This window comes from Notamacropus eugenii, chromosome 3 (genome assembly GCF_028372415.1).
Source record: "Notamacropus eugenii isolate mMacEug1 chromosome 3, mMacEug1.pri_v2, whole genome shotgun sequence".
In the NCBI taxonomy this organism is placed as follows: Eukaryota; Metazoa; Chordata; class Mammalia; order Diprotodontia; family Macropodidae; genus Notamacropus; species Notamacropus eugenii.
Window position 1 is genome coordinate 200,447,684 of NC_092874.1, and position 23,480 is coordinate 200,471,163.

The 23,480-nt window shown below is 37.9% G+C and overlaps 1 protein-coding gene across 3 annotated transcripts in view; it reads right to left on the minus strand.

The window, feature by feature from the left end:
• Nucleotides 1-23,480, minus strand: part of LOC140533782 (ankyrin repeat domain-containing protein 26-like) — a 91,618-nt gene that overhangs the window by 32,771 nt on the left and 35,367 nt on the right. For all 3 annotated transcript variants that reach the window (XM_072653965.1, XM_072653964.1, XM_072653967.1), the window contains 5 exons: nucleotides 17,102-17,359; nucleotides 9,342-9,602; nucleotides 3,634-3,894; nucleotides 1,671-1,720; nucleotides 931-1,021 (listed from right to left, as the gene is read on the minus strand). In XM_072653965.1, coding sequence (XP_072510066.1) covers nucleotides 931-1,021; nucleotides 1,671-1,720; nucleotides 3,634-3,894; nucleotides 9,342-9,602; nucleotides 17,102-17,359 — 921 coding nt within the window. The remainder of the gene's footprint in view (nucleotides 1-930; nucleotides 1,022-1,670; nucleotides 1,721-3,633; nucleotides 3,895-9,341; nucleotides 9,603-17,101; nucleotides 17,360-23,480) is intronic.

Genomic DNA, 23,480 nt, shown 5'->3' on the forward strand with positions numbered 1-23,480 from the left:
TTTGACTATTCTTTCCACTAAAGAGCTCACTGCCTGATACCTTTATACATCTAGTCATGTCAATCTCTTCAATGGTTCTCCTATTACCAATCAAGCAAATAAAATTCATATACTCTATCCTAGCATGCAATATTAATAGCACACATTATGTAATATAGCACATAGAGGCTTACAAAATACATCCCCCTACAACAATCCTGTGAAGTATGATATTTAATAGATTAAGAAACTGAAGCTCCAAGTTCAAGGGACTTGTCTATAGACAAAATCTAGGCCCTCTCCAAATTTGTAATCATCTACCTTTCCCTGTTTAATTCTTATTGCTGTATATTGTCCAGCAAAATTGGATTTTTTCACTGTCATTTTTCTGCCTTTTTACTCAGATTTTCCATGCTTGAAATGTTCATTTCATCTTCCATGGTCTGTACCTACTGAATTTATACCCATCCTTTAAAACTCAACTCAAACGGTACCTTCACACATAGGTTATTGATTCTTGATAGGTAAGGTTCTTTCCCACACTGAACCTCATATAGCAATATGACTGTGTTCCTCCAACATTTATGTATATTTTAATATTCGAGTTATCTGTGTAGGCTATGTCCCCTATTAGACTGCACACTCAATGAGGAAACTTATCTAAACTTGGTATATCTACCACACAGTAGGTACTTACTAACTCTTTTTGAATTGAAACAAATAGAAGGTGGCTGAGAAATTTACTACCCCGCAGTCAACATAATCCCTTTCACTTTGGCCAAGCTCTGCCAGAGATTAGGATCACTTCTACTTTACTATAAGTCAATGGGATAGGATTTTAGTGCTATCTTCTTGTTCTGTTTAACACTGTTATTCTGTCTGGAAATTTCAAAATATTCTTCCTTTCACAGTCAGCACTAAGTTGTCCAATCAATAACAAAACATTCTTACAGTTTAAGGGAGGTAAATCATCATCTTCTGTAGCTATGTCAGATGCCCGAATGTGGTCATCACGATCATTTGCATTCATCTGTACTTTGTCCTGTAAAACATTAAACAGCAGGGTAAAATAATAAAAATTTTAAAATAATAACAATAGCTAACATTTGATGAGCACTTTAAGGTTTTCACAACACTTTATATACATTATCTCATGGCCTCCTAACAACCATTCTGTGAGACGAGCATTACTCATCATTATTTTACAAATGTTATGTGGCTTGTCCAGCATCATACAGTTAGCTAGGAGTCCAAGGATGGATTCAAACTCAGGTCTTCTTGACTCCACCTACTATGCCGCCTATCTAATTAGAAGCTAAATGATTTAGGAACCTTATGAAAATTATCGCAAATAGCCACAATATTTCTTACTGACTATAAATAGGCTTCATTTTACAGAGAGGGAGAAATGAAGGAAAATCCGGCAATATCATTAGGTTTCTAGCATTCACCATGTTCACATTTCACTGGGAGATTATTTCTAAAAGTATCCATTTTCATATGAAAGATTCCTATACTTTATCATGCAAAAAAAGGAGTCCTATCTATTCACTGAAAAATGCTTTATTTTTGAAACTAATTTAAATGCATTTAAAAGTAAACTAAGTTCTGAAAAACTTCCAATAAAACTAGCATGAAAGGTACTTTTAGTAAACTAAAATATCAGAAATTTGAATGTCATTTTTACATACCTGTTCCAGGTCACTTTTATCAAAACTTTCTGGGCATTCCTCTGATGATCCTTTAAATTCCAATTATCATATTAAATTGATATTAATATTTAAGTAAAATTTTATATTATTATAATTATTTTTCTTATATAAATAAAATTCCACCATTAACAGGAATGGCAGTTATGACAGCTATAATTTATCTATTATAATCTCTTTTAAAATAAGGAATAAATGTAAGAAATTTCTATTAATTATGCATTCATCAAATTATTTTATAATCTCAATCTACTGCTACATTTTACATTTCCAGTGAGATGCTCATTTCATACCCAATCACAGGAAGTTGTAAAGATAGATTTATATATTTAATCTAGATGAAACCTTTACATTTCAAAACTAAAGGTAAACTAAGAGACAATGGTCACGCACGATCAATCTACTAGTTAAGTCAGGAGTTTACTAATTAATTGGGTCACTTGTCTTTCTCAATAACCAAAGACCATGAGATAGGATTACTAGCCTACATGAAATTTGGGGAAGTATAGGACAACAAAAAACAGGAACAGGTACAAAACAAAAAGCAGGGTGGGAAAACAATGAGCACACAGCATCCTGGAGAGGAGGACAATGTGACTGACTGGAACAAACCACTAGCAACAACCCCTTCTTTCCCTCTTGTGACTAAGAAATATTCATGGCTTGAGTCTACCTACAGGGTCAGAGACAGTGGATCTGATTTCTTTAGATAACAAGTCAGACATTCTGGAAGGATAGCTTGGTGGTATAAAGACACTAGACCAGACTCCCATATGTCCATATGCCTCCTTTAAGTCTAGAAGATTACCTTCATACAGGAACAGAAAAGTGATCCCCAGGACAACTAGATTTCTAAATTTAACTCATTACAGGACCAAGGAATTTCTGATCTAAGTTCAGAGACAAAGAATCATGACATACACAGTGAGTAGACAAAATAAACAAATAAAAACAACAAAATCCATTTGATTATTTCAAAAGACAGAGAGAACAAAACCTAAATCTTAATATGTGAAACCACTGGTCAGGACTGTCTCAAAATAATGGGAAAAAAAGCCTTCTTCCTTGATGCCATGTTGCATAGGGTAGTAAAAGTAAATGAGATCTGTATCATAAAGACACTCAATAACATTTTCTGAGCAAGCTAAAACCAAGGAAACAAGATACGCAGATAATACTCCAGCAGTTAATTTGAAAGTCACTGTACAACTCTCAGGTGCCTCAGAGCTAGACATGGGGAGCAATTTCCAGAGCTAAAAAGATTCACAGAACTTTTAAAGAGTAGAAAGAAATAACTGCATATGTCACAGTTCAAACGAGTCTATTAAAATAAAACCAACATAAACATTTAAAGCTGAATATGAGAAAATTTCTTTTAATTTATAGAGCATCTAATAATAGTATTTCAAAGATATTCCCTGGCACAGTAACCTTATTCTATCTTAACGAATTTCCTGGAATCAATTACTGGGAAGCAGCAATTAACTAGATCATTTAATATTTGGGAAAAGGAAAATCGATTATATTTAGCTTTGTGAAAGAGAGGTATAACTAATTCAAGAAGAGAGAAAAAACCTCATTCATAGGTGGATTTTATATGTGAATATATATCTATATAAAACCTAATGGATTTGGGAATTTACCACTAAAAATAATGAAGTAGCAAATCACAGCTAATTAGACAGGAGAACACTAATTTTTCATGTAGGTCTAAGGTACCCCCTTTCCATGCTTGTGGAGTATGTTACATTACTCAAAAGAGAACAACAAAATACCTGCTAAACAGTCACCTGTAAAATTATAGGCAGCATGTCATCACATGACTTTATCATTTATTTTACTTACCTCTACCAATAAAGATTGTAATGTAACAATGTGAGCAAACACTTGACCCATGTAAAATTCACAGTGTTAACTGTACAGGCTTCTTAATTACCATCTTTACCTTCAATTTTGAGAGGGAGCTGTGGTTTAAACTGCTTCCGACGGACTGATTTTGCTCCTGGAATACCAATACTGAACATATGCTCAGGGCCACTTCCAGCACCAGCTCCTTCAGCTTCTTGGAAAGGAATGACTCTAAAGTCTGTGGATACTGACTGGTTTTTGGTCACTGGCAGTGGCTGGAAAGGATGAGTCACATTAGAAGTCAAATCCTTAGAATGTCTGGAACTTTCCGTTTCCCAAGAACTAATGTCAGATGCATCTGAAAAGCAAATAGTAGGGTTAAAGACCACATCAGTTTCGTCCACCTGACATATTAGTTTAATTTATCATGGGATGTCACTAAATTACTGCCAAGCTTTTCGACTTGATTTTGTTAATTTATGCATCATGTATTTTATCTCTTATGTAATGTGTCCAAAAACAATTCCAATAATGATTTCTTTCTTTTTTTTCAGCCTGTCCTCTCTTTCTAGGATTACGCTCTTATTCTCTCACCAAGATTTATCTCCATGTGTAGCCCCAAAGAATTTCTTAGTAAGATACTTCAGAAAAGGCTTTTCTTTTGGGATAACCTCTTAAATATAACATGTACATCTGACTTTTCAAATTACTTAGGGTTAGGAAATAGACTCTGAACACGATTTTTAACCTGTGATTTATTGATAGAGAACTCTCAGGTGAGGAAACTCCCCTCAGTGAATGGAGTCTGGCATCTTCTCTGCAACATATACTCTGAGAGAGTTTCCTAGAGCACATGGAGGTTAAGCAATTTGCCCAGGGTCACCTAGCCAGGATGTGTCAGAGATGACACTTGAAACCATGGCTTTGTGGCTTTGAGGCCAGATCTCTATCCACCATGTTAAAATATTTTTCCACAGAAAATGCTCACAATCAGGATTCTTTCACTTACTTTATTTTTTTTAATGAACTTCCATTTGCTATAAGTATAGTCAAAAAATTTTGCAACCTTTGAACTACGTTAATTAACTGAGAAAATAGTTTTAAGAATAATCTAACATCTTAAAGATTAATCTTTTAACTTTCAATATGCATTATAAATTTAGCATGAAAATAACGGTTTATAGAGTTTAAGTATTCCCTTTTAAAATATGGAAAGACTATTTTTATACTAGACTCAAAAACTGCAACTGAAGGACAATGATGTATGAAAGTGATAGAAACACCAGAATATACAATCAACATTTAATTTCTGAGCCTTTAAAGTTTCTCTGATACTTCATTTTGTCATGGAATCCCTTCAAGTTATTATTATTCAATATCTTTCCTCCTTTTCACTCTCTAAATACTAGCGTTATTTATATTCACTCCTCAAACCCTTTTATCTGGCTTTGGGTCTAAGACTCTACTGAAACTGCTGACTCCCATATTATCAATGGTATATTCACTGCTAAAACTGATAGCCTTTTTCTCCGTCTTCCTCTTGCTGCACCTTAAACAGCAGCATAGCCTTCATAAGGAGGTTGACACAGGCATTGCCAGAGCTAGCTCAGTGCTTGGGAGGCTACAAAGGAAATTGTGGGAGAGAAGAGGTATTAGCATGCCTCTGAAACCTGAAAAGTATGCCAGCCCCATGCCAGGTAACTGAATCGCTTCCATTTGAATTTTCTTAGGAAGATTCTGAAGATCATCTAGCAGGATAGAATAAGTTTCCAGACACTAAGGTCCTTACTCAGAGCTGAACTGCCAAGAATTCAAACTCTCCATCTCCAATGGGCTGGTCATATTGAGTGCAAAACTTATGCTAGGCAAAAAGACTATTTTATGAAGAACTCACAAAGGGCAAGTGTTTACATGGTGGTTAGAAGAACCAATAAAAGAACACTCTAAGATCTCTCTTAAGAATTTTGGGAGACACTGGCACAGGACCCGTAATCATTGCGTGCCCTCATCAGAGAAGTTACTGTGCCCTATGAACAAAGCAGAACTGGGACAGCTCAAAGGAAATGTGGGATGTCCAAATATGGAATATCCACCCAAAATGTTCACAGGGACTATTTCTGCCTGATGTGTGGTAGAACACTAAAGCTATTATTGGTGTAATCAGTCACAGTCTGAAACATTGAATCTTGACTAACATAGTGATGTCAATTTGCTCCTCTTTGAGAACAAAGGACACTCATGCTGGCAGCATTTTCAGATTGAGGAAGAAAACACTCCAATTGCTACTGACAACTGAGACACATCTTTAATTTCCAGGAGAGAGGGATAGCTTGTGCTGCAAGAGGTCAGCAATGCTTGTCCCAATGAGTATATCCTGTGTGGATGTCATTCAAAGCCTGACAATAGGGAGATGATTTTCCTTCTCAGAAATGAAGAAGACTCCACATAACTCAGAAGACAGGAGGAGGGGAATAAGGGCTCAATCTGTCTCAGCCTCCACAGTATCTACACTAGTGTCTAGACCAATGAACTCATGTATCTTTGGGGTAAGTGAACATATAATTCTTTTGGTTTCTGTTGAATGTTTCTGTCATTGAAAATTTCTGAAACAACAATGACTCTTGGGCCTAAGTTTAAGAAACCTAGGGAAGGACTGCATTTTCATGTATGCAGTAGGAGGTGTTCTGGAACATTAGTTCATAATCTTTATAAGAAGTATACCTTTAAAACCAACCAACAAATCAATATAATGGGAAACAATTGTCAGGAAGACTAGTAAAATGCAGGAAAGTTCCCTGGAGTTCACACCTCATAAAGTTTCTGAAGGAAGAGAGAGGTCAACAAATAGCCTGAAAGGACACATAGAGGTAAAACAGGGCAGGATAACATGCAGACTAAGTGATAGAACAATTTGGCTTGAAAATGAGAGTGAAGACAAGCAGGATGAATTGAGGCTGGTTAGAATCTGACTGCCGAGGTCCTTAACAGGCAGCACTCCTTTATACCTCAAACATTTACCTTGCTGAACAACTGGGAGCTTCTTTGTTTTAAGTTTGTATTTTATCCTATGGCCCCCTTGTTTTATCATCCTTAGACTATGTAATTCAATGCCAACATTCAGGAAAGTAAGCCAAAAGTGCCAAGAATGAAGAGAAAAAAAGCATCGTCAATTCCTGAATAAATTAATTTAGGGAGGACAAACAAGTACCTGGATGAAAGTAAGGAAAAAACCTCCCAATATGGACTGAGGCCTCATACCCTCCCTCAAATTTATGGAAGCAAAGGGATCTTTGGCTGCTTTCTCTTCCAGGTTCCACTGAAGCCTTATAGTACTATCTATGTCTCTGACTTCCTGTTGCCTACTCTTTAGTCACGATTTGTTGTCATCAGGTTATGGAATCTCTTGTCAAAAGTTACAAGTGTCTGAACATTGACAGCCTTTAGTAAGCAGATATGTGTGTGTGTTTTTTTAACGATGAAGTTTATTACATATTTTCTTCAGTTTGCATTTTACCTGATAGACACAGGGAATCAATAACCAACACTTTCAGAGACAGGGGATCAGAGAGACAAAGGAATTTTTCCAGGCGGGTAGAGAGCTGACCCTGAAAGGAGGAAGGCCTGAGCTTCAGTCCCACCTGTGATTGTGATATTGCCTGTGTGACTATTAACAAACCACTTACCCTTTCACTGCTCTAGACAGTCCTCCCAGGACCATTAGTTTCACAGAGGGTACTAACCTGCCCTGGTCAAAGGAGTTAATTCAATCCATTGGAATTACAAGGCTAGTCTCTAACACTAAAAAGAATTGTGTGGAAGGTGTATGACAATAGGGAAGACATCAGTGTAACAAACTCATTAAAATGAAATTGACTTCACTGGGATTCCTGAAACTGACCACCAGAATAGAAAAGTGAGTAACAAGAGAATTGGATTTTGAAATTTAACTCATTACAGGACAGATGAATCTCCAAACTAAATTCAGAGACAAAAAATCATGACTCAGGCAGTGAGAGGACACAATTCTTTTAAAAAAAGACAAAATCAATCTGATTATCTCAAAAGACAGAGAGAACAACACGTAAATCTTAACATGTAAAACCACTGGCAAGGACTATCTCAAAACAAGTAGGAAAAAAGTTCTCTTTCTTGATGCCATATTGCAAAGGGAAATCAAAGTAAATGAGAGCTCCATCATTAAGTAACTCTATAAGCTACTCTGATTAAACCAAGAAATATGATAGCAAGATATGCAGATAACACTCCAGCAGGTGAGGTGAAACTCACTGTAAAACTTCCATTTACCTCAGAGGTAGACAGAGTATGATTGCATGGAGAGAAATTCACAAAAATAAAAAGCTTAACACAAATTCTAAAGATTAGGAAGAGATAACTGCTTTTGCCACATTTCAAATAAATCTATTGAAACAAAATCAACATAAACATTTAAACCTGAATATGACACAACGAGTTTCATTTATGGAGCTTCTAATGATTGAATAAAAAACAGATTGCCTGGTATGATAACTGTATTCCATTCTAACCAATTTCACAGAAACAGTAATTGGAAAACATCAATATGTGTAAGGTGGATTTTTGTGACTCATTTCTTAGACTTTAGTTTCCCAGCATCAATAGTGATAACAATCTCTTGTTCCTAGACAGGAGATATGATTTCTCATGATTAAGGTTAAAAACATGTCCACCACACTTACACCACATTATGCAATAAACAATATGAACATTTGTGCTAAAATTGTAAGTATCCACTGCCACTATGCAGTGAAATCCAGGGATCATGTAATGTAAAATTGGAGGCTATTGCTGGCAATACCCCTTCCTTGTTTGATGCCCCATAAAGAAGGTGGGCACTGGTCAGTGAGTGGGGAATCCTTTGGGTTGAATGCACAAACTAGAATGATCTCTGTGTGTGTGTGTGTGTGTATGTGTGTGTGTGTGTGTGTGTGAAGAATGTGTGTTTGCCTCACCCGGGCCCACTGAGACTTGAATCTCACCTCTGATTTTGACAGGGGAGCACAAAACTGTGACTGTGTTGACTGCATGTTGAATGTACTTCCCCCCCTTTCTCCCAGCCTCTACAAGATGGGTGATTAGGGAATATTGGAGGAAGTAGTGCTCTTGGTGCTGGCAATTCCCTTTGAAAACATCACACTAGTACAAAGTAAGAGTATTATCCCCTCTGGGCTGTCTTCCTATCTCACCAGATAAAGAATGAATCTATGCTAGCAGCCATCTTGTGTGCTAGTATTTACCAGTGTTATAATAAACAAACTAGGTCATTTTATATCTGGGAAAAGGTAATTCTATTACATTTCAGTTTGGGGGAAGATAACTACGAATAATCCAAAATGAGAGAAAAAAACCATTCATATATGGATTTTGTGTGTGTGTGTGTGTGTGTGTGTGTGTGTGTGTTTGTAACTACAAATCTATATAAGCCTACTGGTTTACCTTGTTAAATACTAAAAAAGTGAAGTAGCAAATCACAGTTATCCCTGAAAACACTAATTTATCAGAAAGGTCTAAGTTATTGCCTTCCAGTGCTTATGGAATGTGTTACACTGATTAAAGGCGAAAATAAAATTACTTGTTCAAAAGACACCTGATATGTTCTACGCTGTATGAGAGGAGAAACCAAAAACAAATTTTGTCATTGCATGATTACATCATTTATTTTGCTTACCTCTTCTAATAAAGATTGGAATATAACAATTTGAGTAAACAACTGACCTATGGAAAATTCAAAATATTAACTGTACAGGCTTCCACATTAGCCTTTTTTACCTTCTATTTTGAGAGGGAGCTGTGGTTCACACTCTTCCTGAGGGCCTGGTTTGGCTCTTGGAATCACAACCCTGAACGCATCCTCTGGACCACTTCCATCTCCTGTTGTTTCATCTTCTTGGAAAGGAGTGACTCTCAGCTCTGTGGATCCTGATTTGTTGTTGGTCTCTGGCAGTGACTGACGAGGATGGTTGACATTAAAAGTCAAATCCTTAGAGTGTCTGGAACTCTCCGTTTTCCAAGAACTAATGCCAGATGCATCTGAAAAGGAAATAGTGCGGTTAAAGACCACATCAGTTTTGTCCACCTGACATATTAGTTTAATTTATCATGGGATGTCACTAAATTACTGCCAAGCTTTTTGACTTGATTTTGTTAATTTATGCATCATGTATTTTATCTCTTATATAATGTGTTCAAAAACAATCCCAATTAATGATTTCTTTCTTTTTTTCAGCCTATCCTCTCTTTCTAGGATTACCTGCTCTTACCCTGTCATCAAGACTTATCTCCATGTGTAGCCACAAAGAATTTTTAATAAGATGCTTCAGGAAAGGCTTTTCTTTTGGGATAAGCTTTTGAATATCATATGTACATCTAACTTTTCAAATTATTTACGGTTTTTAACCTGTGATTTATTGACAGAGAACTCTCAGGTGAGGAAACTCCCTTCAATTAATGGAGGTAGGCACCTTCTCAACAACTTATTCTCTGAGAGAGTTTCCTAGAGCACATAGAGGTTAAGCAATTTGCCCAGGGTCACCCAGGCAGGATGTGTCAGAGATGACACTTGAAGCCATGTCTTTGTGGCTTTGAGACCAGATCTCTATCCACCATGTTAAAATATTTTTCCACAGAAAATGCCCACAATTTGGATTTGTTCACTTTTTTTAAACAAACTTCTGATTGCTCTAAGCATAGATACAAAAATTTTGTAATATTTGAACTACATTAATTAAAAGAGAAGATAGCTTTTTTTGAGAATATTCTAACTTCTTAAAGATGAATCTTTTAACTTTAAATATACATTATAAATTTTGCATGAAAATAACAGTTTATTGAGTTTAAGTGTTCCCTTTTAATATATGACAAGACTACTTTTATACTAGACTCAAAAAGTGCATGGAAAGGACAATTATATATGAAAGTGATAGAAACAGCAGAATATACAATCAATATTTAATTTCTGAGTCTATAAAGTTTCTCTGATACTTCATTTAGTCATGGCACCCCTTCAAGTTATTATTATCCAAAATCTTTCCTCTTTTTCACTCTCTAAGTACTAGAGTTATTTGTGTTAAATACTAGAGTTATTTATATTCACTCCTCATACCCTTTTATCTACCTTTGGGTCTAAGACTCTATTGAAACTGCTGACTTCCACATTATCAATGGTATCTTCACTGCTAAATATGATAGCTTTTTTCCCTGTCTTCCCCTTGCTGCAACTTACACAGCAGTATAGCCCTGATAATGAGGCTGATACAGGTATTGGCAGAGCTAGCTCAGTGCTTGGGAGGTTACAAAGAAATTATGGGACAGAAGAGGTATTAGACTGTGGTATGCCTCTGAAACCTGAACACCATGCCAGGTAACTGAATGGTTTCCATTTGAATTTTCTTAGGAAGATTCTGAAGATCATCTCACAGGACAGCATATGCCTCCAAAGACTGAGATCCTTACTGGGAACTGAACTGCCAAGCATTCAAACTCTTCAACTCCTATGGTCTGCTCATATTGAATGCAAAACTTGTGCTAGCCATAGAAACTATTTTCTGAAGAAGTCACAAAGGGCAACGGTTCACATGGTGGTTAGAAGAAGCAATAAAGGAACACTCTTAAGGTCTCTCTTAAGAATGTTGGAATTTTCTATTCAGCACAGCAGCAGCCTTTCTTTCTCCACAGCTTGACTACACAGCAACCATGTTGAAGGGACCCGCAATTAGCATTGATCTTGGCACCACTTACTCCTCTATGGGAGTCTTCCAATGTGGAAAAGTGGACATCATTGCTAATGACCAAGGAAACAGGACCACCCCCAGCTATGTCACCTTCACCAACACAGAACATTTAATCAGTCACACCGCAAAGAATCAAGTTGCAATGAAACCCACCAACACAGTTTTTGATGCCAAACGTCTGATTGATTACAGATTTGACGATGCAGTTGTACAGACAGACATGAAGCACTGGACTTTTACAGTGATGAATAATGCAGGCTGACCTAAAGTCCAAGTGGAGTAGAAAGGGGAGATCAAAAGTTTCTATCCCAAAAAAGTATCTTCTATGGTCTTGACTAAAATGAAAGAGATTGCTGAAGCTTACCTTGGGAAGCCTGTCACAAATGCCATAATCACAGTACCAGCCTATTTCACTGATTCACAATGTCAGGCCCCTAAAGATGCTGGAACCATTGCTGCTCTTCATGTGCTGCAAATCACAATTGAGCCAACTGCTGCTGCTTCGGCTTATGGCTTGGACAAAAAGGGTGGTGCTGAGAGAAACGTGTTGATCTTTGACCTTAGAGGTCATATTTTTGATGTCTCCATTCTTACCATGGAAGATGGCATCTTTGAGGTCCAGTCCATGGCTAAGGACATCCACTTGGGTGGGAAGAACTTTGACAAGTGAATAGTCAACCATTTCATTGCCAAATTCAAGCAAAAGCTCAAGAAGGATATCAGTGAGAACAAGAAAGCTGTTCATCATCTTCACACTGCTTGTGAACATGCATAACACATCCTCTCTTCTACTCCCCAGGCCAGTATTAAAATTGACTCCCTCTATGAAGGTATCAAGTTCTATACATCAATCACCTGAGCCTCTTTCAAAGAACTGAATTCTGACCTTTTCCATGGCACACTGGCCTTAAGAGATGCCAAGCTAGATAAATCACAGTTTCATGACATCATCCGGATGGGTGGTTCCACTTGAATCCCCAAAATCCAGAAGTTTCTGCAAGACTTCTTCAATGGCAAGGAGCTCAACAAGAGTATCAATCCTGATGAGGCTGTTGCTTATGGTGCAGTTGTCTAGGCTCACATTTTGTCTGCAGACAAGTCTCCAGGACTTGTTGCTGTTGGATGTCACTTCTCTTTCCTTTGAAATTGAAACTGCTGGTGGAGCTATGACTGTCCTGATCAAACATAATACCACCATCCCCACCAGATAGACACAGACTTTTACCAAATATTTGGACAACCAGCCTGATGTGCTTATTCATGTTTATGAAGGTGAGAGAGCAATGACAAAGGATAACAAACTGCTTATCAAATTTGAACTCACAGAAATCCCCCCAGCACCCAGAGATGTTCCTCAGATTGAAGTAATATTTGACACTGATGCAAATGGCATTCTCAATGTTTCTGCTGTGTATAAGACACAGACAAGGAGAACAAGATCACCATCCCCAACGATAAAGAACGTCTGAGCAACAAAGACATTAAGTGTGTGGTCCAGGAGGCTGAGAAATACAAGCCTGAGGAAGAGAAGAAGAGAGACAAGTTGTCTTCCAAGAATTCTCTTCAATCTTATGCTTTCAACATGAAGGCTACCATGGAGGATGAAAAACTGCAAGGCAAAATTGATGATAAAGACAAACAGAAGATCCTTGACAAAGGAAATGAAATAATCAACTGTCTGATAAGAACCAGACTGCTGAGATGGAAGAATCTGAGCATCAGCAGAAGAAGCTCTGCAACCCCATTGTTACTAAGCTGCACCAGAGTGCAGGGGGCATGCCAGGAGGCAGGCCTGTTGGATTCCCAGGGGATGGAGCAGCCACATCTGGAGGGGCTTTTCCTGGACACACCACTGAAGAGGTGGACTAAACAACAGAAGAAAGAGCATTCCCACAGCCTTCCAAAAATTGAAGGACTCAAAATTTGTAGCCAAGGCAGTAGCTGTTGAAAAACAACATTTAAGCTACTATGTCAATCTGGGCATTGTGAATACTTGAACGTGTGCAGAAGGAAAGAAGTGAACAACATTGCACTTTATCAGTACTGTAAACAAATGGAAATGCAATTCTTGTCCTGGAGACTAAGAACTATTTGAAATTGGGACCATAAATAAAAGAATTTTGGAACTGACTGTGTGACAGGGGAAACACTGGCACAGGACTGATCATCATTGCGTGCACACATCACAGAAGGTGTTATGCTCTATAATAAAGCAGAATTAAGACAGCTCCAAGGAAACACAGGATGCCCAAATTTAGAGTGTCCACCCCAAAAGTCCACACATACTATTTGTGCCTGACTTTTGGTAGAGGGTTAAAAGCTACTATTGCTGTGATCAACCACAGTCAGACACATTGAATCTGGACTCTAGCATAGTGAAGTCAGTTTGCTCCTCTTTCAGAACAAAGGACACTCATGCTGGCAGCATTTTCAGATTGAGGAAGAAAACACTCCAATTGCTACTGACAACTGAAACACGTCTTTAATTTCCAGAAGAGGGATAGCTTGTGCTGCGAGAGTTCAGCTATGCTTGTCCCTATGGGTATATCCTGTGTAGATATCATTCAAAGCCCAACAATAGGGACATGATTTTCCCCCTCAGAAATGAATAAAGAATACTGTATATAACTCAGAAAAGAGGGGGAGGGGAATTAGGGCTTAATCTGTCTCAGTTTTCACAGCATTTACACTAGTGTCTAGACCAATGAATTCATGGGTCCTTGGGGTAATTGAACATATAATTCTTTTGGTTTCTATTGAATACTTTTTCTATGTTTCCCTCTTTGAAAAGTTCTGAAACAACAATGACCCTTGCGTCTAAGTTAAGTAAACCTTGGGAAGGACTGCATTTTCATGTATTCAGGAGCAGTTGTTCTGTAACATTAGTTCATAATCTTTATAACAAGTATACCTTTAAAAGCAATTAACAAATCAATATAATGGCAAAAAATTGTCAGGAAGGCTACTAAAATGCAGGAAAGTTCCCTGGACTATAAACCTCACAAAGAGAGAGTTCAACAAATGACCTGAAGGGACACATGGAGGGAACACAGGGCACGACAATATGTAGATTAAGTGATAGAACAGTTTGGCTTGAAAATGAGAGTGAACATGAGCAGGATGAATTAAAGCTAGTTAGAGTCTGACTGCCAAGATAGGCAGCACTCCTTTATTTCTCAAACATTTGCAGGCAGTTGAGTTACTCTGCTGAACTATTGGGATTTCCTTCTTTAACTTTCTACAATATCCTATGGCCACATCATTTTAACATCCTTAGACTATGTAACTCGATGCAAGAAAATAAGCCAAAAGGTGCCAAGAATTCAGAGAACAAAAAGCCTCGCTGATGCCTGAATAAATGAACTGCAGGAGGGCAAACATGTATCTGCATGAAAGTAAGGAATAAAACCTCCCTCACATTTATGGAAGCAAAGGGATCTTTGGTTGCTTTCTCTTCCAGGCTCCACTGAAGTCAATACTACTATGTTTCTGACTTCCTGTTGCCTACTCTTTAGTCACGATTTATTGTCATCAGGTTCTGGAATCTCTTGTCAAAAGTTACAAGTGCCTGAACATTAACAGCCTTTAGTAAGCAGATATGTAAGTTCCCTTTTTAAAGATGAAGTTTATTACACACTTTCTTCAGTTTGCTTTTTATCTAATAGATAAATCAGTGAATCAATAACCGATAGTTGCAGAGAGAGGGAATCAGAGAGACAAATGAAGTTTCACAGGTGTGTGGTAAGGAATGAGGAAGGCCTGAGCTTCAGTCCCACCTGTGATTTTGATATTGCCTGTGTGACTTTTAACAAACCACTTACCCTTTAAGTGCTCTAGTCAGTTCTCTGAGACCCTTAGTTTCACAGAAGGTATTAACCTGCCCTGATCATGGGTATTAATTCATCCCAATGGAATTGCAAGGATAGGCTCTAAGACCAAAAAGAATTGTGTGACATGGACTTGTATTATAGGGAAAACATCTGTGCAACAAACTCATTAAAATGAAATTGAGCTCACTGGACTTCCTGAAACTGACCACCAGAATACAAAAGTGATAACAAGAGAACTGGATTTCTAAATTTAACTCACTACAGGATGGATGAAACTCTGAACTAAATTCAGAGACAAAGAATCATGACTCAGGCAGAGGACAAAATTCTTTTAAAAGAAGACAAAATCAAACTCATTATCTCAAAAAACAGAGAGAACAATACCTAACTCTTAATATGTGAAACCACTGACAAGGACTGTCTCAAAAGAAGTAGGAAAGAAGTCCTCTTTCTTGATGCCATATTACAAAGGGAAGTCAAAGTAAATGAGAGCTCTATCACCAAATTATAAATTACTCTGATTAAGCCAAGAAACATGACAGCAAGGTATGCAGATAATACTCCAGCAGGTGATGGGAAATCCACTGCAAAACTTTCAGTTATCTCAGAGGTGGACAGAGTATGACTGCATGGAGAGAAATTCACAGAAATGAAAAGATTAGAAGAACTTCAAAAGGTTAGGAGGAGATAACTGCTTTTGCCACATGTCAACCAAATCTACTGAAAGAAAATCAACATAACCATTCAAACCTGAATATAACACAATGAGCTTCATTTATGGAGTTTCTAATGATAGAATTAAAAAGATATTCCCTGATATGATAACTATATTCCATTCTAACCAATTTCATGGAAACAATCATGGGAAAGCATCAATGTTTGTTAGGTGAATTTTTGTGAATCTTTTCTTAGAGTTTAGAATCCCAGCATCCATAGTGATAACAATCTTTTCTTCCCAGGCAGTAGATATGAGTTCTCATGATTAAGGTTCAAAACATGCCAACCACACTTATACCACATTATACAATAAATAATAAAAACATTTGTGCTAAAATTGTAAGTATCCACTGGGGCTGTGCAGTGAAATCAAGGGATCATGTAATGTAAAATTGGAGGCTATTACTGGCAATACCCATTCTTTGTTTGATGCCCCATAAAGAAGGTGGACACTTGTCAGTGAATGGGGAATCCTTAGGGTTGAATGTACAAACGAGAATGCTCTGTGTGTGTGTGTGTGTGTGTGTTGACTCATATGTCGACATGTAAGGGTATTTGCCCACCTTTCTCCCCAGTCTCTACAAGAAGGGTGATTAGGGAATGTTGAAGGAAACGGTGCTCTTGTTGCTGGCAACTTCCTTTCAAAATATTAGACTAGAATAATGTAAGCATATTAACCTCTGTGGGCTGTCTTCCTGTTTCACCAGATCAAAAGTGAATCTATGCCACCAGCCATTCTGTGTGCAAGTATTTATCAGTCTTATAATCAACAAACTAGGTCATTTCATATCTGGGAAAAGGTAAATCAATTACATGTATGCTTTGGGGAAGATAGCTAGAAATAATCAAAAATGAAAAAAATCATTCATAGATAGGTTTTTTTTATGTGAATACAAATGTACATAAGCCTACTGGTTTAACTTGTTAAATACTAAAAAAGTGAAGTAGCAAATCACAGTTATCCCAGAGAACACTAATTTATCACAAAGGTCTAAGCTACTGACTTTCAGTGCTTCTTGAATATGTTACACTGATTAAAGGAGAAAATAAAAATACCTGTTCAAAAGACACCTGCGAGATTCTAGCCTGCAGGAGAGGAGAATCCAGAAATAAATTTTCTCATTTCATGACTTTATCACTTATTTTCTTTACTTCTTGCAATTAAGATTGGAATTTAACAATGTGAGCAAACAATAGACCCATGGAAAATTCAAAATGTTAACTGTACCAGTTTCTACATTAGCCTTTTTACCTTCGATTTTGAGAGGGCGCTGTGGTTCATGTTGTTTCTGAGGACCTGGTTTGGTTCCTGGAGTGAAAACACTGAAGGCATTTTCAGGGCCACTTCCAGAGGCTGCTTCCTCTTCTTGGAAAGGAATGACGCTCAATTCTCTGGATCCTGATTGGTTGTTGGTCACTGACAGTGACTGGCAAGGATGCTTTGCTTTAAAAGTCAAATCCTTAGAATGTCTAGAACTCTCCGTTTTCCAAGAACTAATGTCAGATTCATCTGAAAAGCAAATAGCAGAGTTAAATACCACATCAGTTTTGTTCACCTGGCATATTAGTTTAATTTATCATGGGATGTCAATCAAATTACTGCCAAGCTTTTTGACGTGATTTTGTTAATTTATGCATCATGTATTTTATTTCTTATATAATATGTGCAAAAACAATCCCAATAACGATTTCTTTCTTTTTTTCAGTCTATCCTCTCTTTCTAAGATTACCAGCTCTTACTCCCTCATCAAGATTTATCTCCATGTGTAGTCCCAAAGAATTTCTTAGAAAGATACTTCAGGAAGGGCATTTCTTTGGGGATAAGCTTTTAAATATAATATGTACTTCTAAGTTTTCAAATTACTTGCGGTTGGGAAATAGACTCAGAACCTATGATTTTCAACCTGTGATTTATTGATAGAGAACTCTCAGGTGAGGAAACTCCCCTAGATTAATGAGGCTGGCACCTTCTCTGCAACTTATACTCTGAGTTTCCTAGAGCACATAGAGATTAAGCAATTTGCCCAAAGTCACCTAGCCAGGATGTATCAGAGATGACACTTGAAACCATGCCATTGTGGCTTTGAGGCTAGATCTCTATCCACCATGTTAAAGTATTTTTCCACAGAAAATGCTCACAATTTGGATCTGTTCACTTTTTTTTAATGAACTCCTATTTACTATAAGTATAGTCAAAAAATTTTGTAACATTTGATCTACATTAATTGAGAAGATAGCTTTTTTGAGAATACTCTAACTTCTTAAAGCTTAATCTTTTAACTTTCAATATACATTATAAATTTGGCATTAAAATAACAGTTTATTGAATTTAAGTACTCCTTTTTAAAATATGACAAGACTACTTTTATACTAGACTCAAAAAGTGCATCAAAAGGAAAATGATGTATGAAAGTGACAGAACACCAGAATATACAATCAACGTTTAATTTCTGAGTCTTTAAAATTTCTCTGATACCTCATTTAGTCATGGCATCCCTTCATGTTATTATTATCCAATATCTTTCCTCCTTTTCACTCTCTAAACAGTAGAATTATTTATATTCACTCCTCATACCCTTTTATCTGGCTTTGGGTCTAAGACTCCACTGACACTTCTGGCTCCCACATTATCAATGGTATATTCACTGCTAAATTTGATAGTCTTTTTCTCTGTCTTCCTCTTACTGCACCTTATACAGCAGCATAGCCCTGATAATGAAGTTGATAAAGGCATCGGCAGAGCTACCTCAGTGTTTGGGAGGCTACAAAGGAAATTATGGGAGAGAAGTGGCATTAGACTGTGGTATGTCTCTGAAACCTGAACACTATACCAGCATCATGCCAGGTAACTGAATGGTTTCCATTTGAAATTTCTTAGGAAGATTCTGAAGATCATCTCGCAGGAGAGCACATGATTCCAGAGACTGAGGTCCTTACTTGGAACTGAACTGCCAAGCATTCAAACTCTCCAACTGCAATGGGCTGTTCATGTTGAATGCAAAACTTATGCTAGCCAAAAAGACTATTTTATGAAGAAGTTACAAAGGGCAACTGTTCACATGGTGGTTAGAGGAAGCAATAAAGGAACACTCTCAATGTATCTCTTAAGAATGTTGGAACCGTCTACTCAGCACAGCAGTAGCCCTTCTTTCTCTACAGTGGTCAGCTATGAACCTGGACTTCACAGCAACCATGTCAAAGGGACCCGCAGTTGGCATTGATCTTGGCACCTCTGTGGGAGTCTTCCAACATGGGAAAGTGGACATCATTGCTAATGACCAAGGAAACAGGACCACCCCCAGTTATGTCACCTTCACCAACACAGACATTTATTCCGTGACACTGCAAAGAATCAAGTTGCAATGAATCCCAACAATACAGTCTTTGATGCCAAATATTTGATTTGGTAGCAGATTTGATGATGCAGTTGTACAGTCAGAAACAAAGGACTGGTCTTTTATGGTGATGAATGATGGAGCTAGACTTAGGTCCCAGGGAAGCACAAATGGGAGACCAAAAGTTTCTATACAGAAGAAGTATGTTCTATGGTCTTGATCAAGATGAAAGAGATTGCTGAAGCTTACCTTGGGACAAATGCCATAGTCACAGTACCAGCCTATTTCACTGATTCACATTGTTGGCCCCTGAAGATGCTGGAACCATCGCTGCTTCTCATATGCTCCAAATCATCATTGAGTCAACTGCTGCTGCTACTGCTTATGGATTGGACAGAAAAGTTGGTGCTGAGAGAAAGGTGTTGATCTTTGACCTTAGAGGTAGTACTTCTGAAGTCTCCATTCTTACCATGGAAGATGGCATCTCTGAGGTCAAGTCCATGGCCAGGGACAACCACTTGGATGGGGAGGACTTTGTCAACCGAACAGTCAACTTTTCATTGCCGAATTCAAGTGAAAGAACAAGAAGGATATCAGTGAGAACAAGAAGGCTGCTCATCGTCTTCACACTGCTTGTGAACATGCAAAACACATCCTCTCTTCTAGTACCCAGGCCAGTATTGAGATTGACTCCCTCTATGAAGGCATCAAGTTCTATACATCAGTCACTTGAGCCTATTTCAAAGAACTGAATGCTGATCTTTTCCATGGCACACTGGCCTTAAGAGATGCCAAGCTAGATAAATCACAGATTCACTGCATCATCCGGGTGGGTGCTTCCACTGGAATCCCCAAAATCCAGAAGTTTCTGGAAGACTTCTTTAATGGCAAGGAGCACAACAAGAGTATCAATTCTGATGAGGCTGTTACTTATGGCACTGTTGTCCAGGATGACATTTTGTCTGGAAACAAGTCTCCAGAACTTGTTGCTGTTCAATGTCACTCCTCTTTCCCTTGAAATTGAAACTGCTGGTAGAGTTATAACTGTTCTGATCAAACATAATACCATCATCCCCACCAAGCAGACACAGACCTTTACCACCTCTTTGGACAACCAGCCTGATGTGCTTATTCAGGTTTATGAAGGTGAGAGAAATGACAAAGGATAAAAAACTGCTTGACAAATTAGAACTCACAGAAATCCCTCCATCACCCAGAGCTGTTCCTCATATTGAAGTAATATTTGACATTGATGCAAATGGCATTCTCAGTGTTTCTGCTGTGTATAAGAGCATAGGCAAGGAGAACAAGAACACCATCCCCAATGATAAAGGATGTCTAAACAAGGAAGATATTGAACATATGGTTCCAGGAGGCTGAGAAATACAAGTCTGAGGATGAGAAGCAGAGAGACAAGTTGTCTTCCAAGAATTCTCTTCAATCTTATGCTTTCAACATGAGGGCTACCATGGATGAAAAAGTGCAAGGCAAAATTGGTGATGAAGACAAACAGAAGATCCTTAACAAAGGAAATGAAATAATCAACTGTCTGATAAGAACCAGACTGCTGAGATGGTCAGCATCAGCAGAAAATACTGGAGAAGATTTGCAACCCCATCATTACTAAGCTGCACCAGAGTGCAGGGGACATGCCAGGAGGCATGCCTGGTGGATTCTCAGGGGGTGGAGCAGCCCCATCTGGAGGAGCTTTTCCTGGACACACCACTGAAGAGGTGGACTAAACAACAGAAGAAAAAGCATTCCACACAGCCTTCCAAAAATTGAAGGATTCAAAATTTGTAGCCAAGGCAGCAGCAGTTGAAAAACAACATTTAAGCTACTATGTCACTCTGGGCATTGTGAATACTTGAATGTGTGCAGAAGGAAAGAAGTGAACAACATTGCACTTTATCAGTTCTGTAAACAAGTGGAAATGCAATCCTTGCCCTGGAGAATAAAAACCATTTAAAACTGGGACCATAAATAAAAGAATTTTGGAACTAATTGTGTGACAAGAGAGACACTGGCACAGGACCAGTCATCATGGTGTGCACATATCAGAGAAGGTGTTGTGCTCTATGAACAAAGCAGAATTAAGACAGCTCAAAGGAAATGCTGGATACCCAAATTTGGAGTGTCCACCCCAAAAGTCCACACATACTATTTGTGCCTGACTTGTGGTAGAGGGTTAAAAGCTACTATTGGTGTGATCAACCACAATCAGACACATTGCATCTTGACTTTAGCATAGTGATGTAAATTTGTTCCTCTTTGAGAAAAAAGGACACAGGCTGGCAGCATTTTCAGATTGAGGAAGAAAACACTCGAATTGCTACTGACAACTGAAACACGTCTTTAATTTTCAGGAGACAGGGATACCTTATGTTGTGAGAGGTCAGTAATGCTCGTCCCTATGGGTATATCCTGTGTGGATATCATTCAAAGCCCGATCATAGGGAGATGATTTTCCCCTCAGAACTGAATAAAGCAGACTTGTACATAACTCAGAAAATAGAGGGAGGAGAATTAGGTCTCAATCTGTCTCAGTTTTCACAGCATCTACGCTACTGTCTAGACCAATGAACTCATGGATCCTTGGAGTAACTGAACATATAATCCTTTAGGTTTCTAATGAATATTTCTTCTATGTTTCTCTCTTTGAAAAGTTCTGAAACAACAATGACTCTTGGGCCTAAGTTTAGTCAACCTTGGGAAGGATTGCATTTTCATGTATTCAGGAGGAGGTGTTCTGTAACATTAGATCATAATCCTTATAACAAGTATACCTTTAAAAGCAAATAACAAATCAATATAATGGCAAAAATTGTCAGGAAGGCTACTAAAATGCAGGACAGCTCCCTGGACTTTACACCTCACAAAGTTTCTGAAAGAAGTGAGAGTTCAACAAATGGCCTGAAGGGACACATGGAGGGAACACAGGGCAGGACAATATGCAGACTAAGTAACAGAACAGTTTGGTTTGAAAATGAGAGTGAAGAGGAGTAGGATGAATTAAGGCTGGTTAGAGCCTGACTGTCAAAGTCCTTAGTAGGTGGCACTCCTTCATCTTTCAAACATTTGCAGGCAGTTGAGTTACTCTGCTGAACTATTGGGATTTCCTTCTTTAACTTTCTACTTTATCCTATGGCCACCTCGTTTTAACATACTTAGACTATGAAACTCGATGCAACAAAGTAATCCCAAAGTTGCCAAGAATTCAGAGAACAAAAAGCTTTGTCAATGCCTGAATAAATGAATTTCAGGAGAGTAAACATGAATCTGGATGAAAGTGAGGAATAAAAACTTGCATTATAGACTGAGATCTTCATACCCTCCCTCAAATTTATGGAAGCAAAGGGACCTTTGGTTACTTTCTCTTGCAGGCTCCACTGAAACCATATACTACTATCTATGTTTCTGACTTCCTGTTGCCTACTTTTTAGTCACGATTTATTGTCATTAGGTTATGAAATATCTTCTCAAAAGTTAGAAGGCTGAACATTAACAGCCTTTTGTAAGCAGATATGTAAGATCCCTTTTTAAAGATGAAGCTTATTACACATTTTTTTTAGTTTGCTTTTTCTCTGATAGACACAGGGAATCAATAACCGACAGTTTCACATACAGGTGATCAGAGAGACAAATGAAGTTTGAGAGGTGGGTGGAGAGCTGCCCCTAGAATGAGGAAGGCCTGAGCTTCAGTTCCACCTGTGATTTTGATATTGCCTGTGTGACTTTTAACAAACCACTTACCCTTTAAGTGCTCTAGTCAGTTCTCTGAGACCCTCAATTTCAGAGAAGGTAGTAACCGGCCCAGATCAAGGGAGTTAATTCATTCCAGTGGAATTACAAGGCTAGTCTCTAGCACTAAAAAGAATTGTGTGACATGGACTTGTATTATAGGGAAAACATCTGTGTAACAAACTCATTAAAATGAAATTGAGCCCACTGGACTTCCTGAAACTGACCACCAGAACACAAAAGTGATTAACAAGAGAACTGGATTTCTAAATTTAACTCATTACAGGAGGAAATTCAGAGATAAACAATCATGATTCAGGCAGTGAGAGGACAAAATTCTTTTAAAAAAAACACAAAATCAAACTCATTATCTCAAAAAACAGAGAGAACAATACCTAACTCTTAATATGTGAAACCACTGACAAGGACTGTCTCAAAAGAAGTAGGAAAAAAGTCCTCTTTCTTGATGCCATGTTGCAAAGGGAAGTCAAAGTAAATGAGAGCTCTATCACTAAATAACTCTATAAATTACTCTGATTAAGCCAAGAAACATGA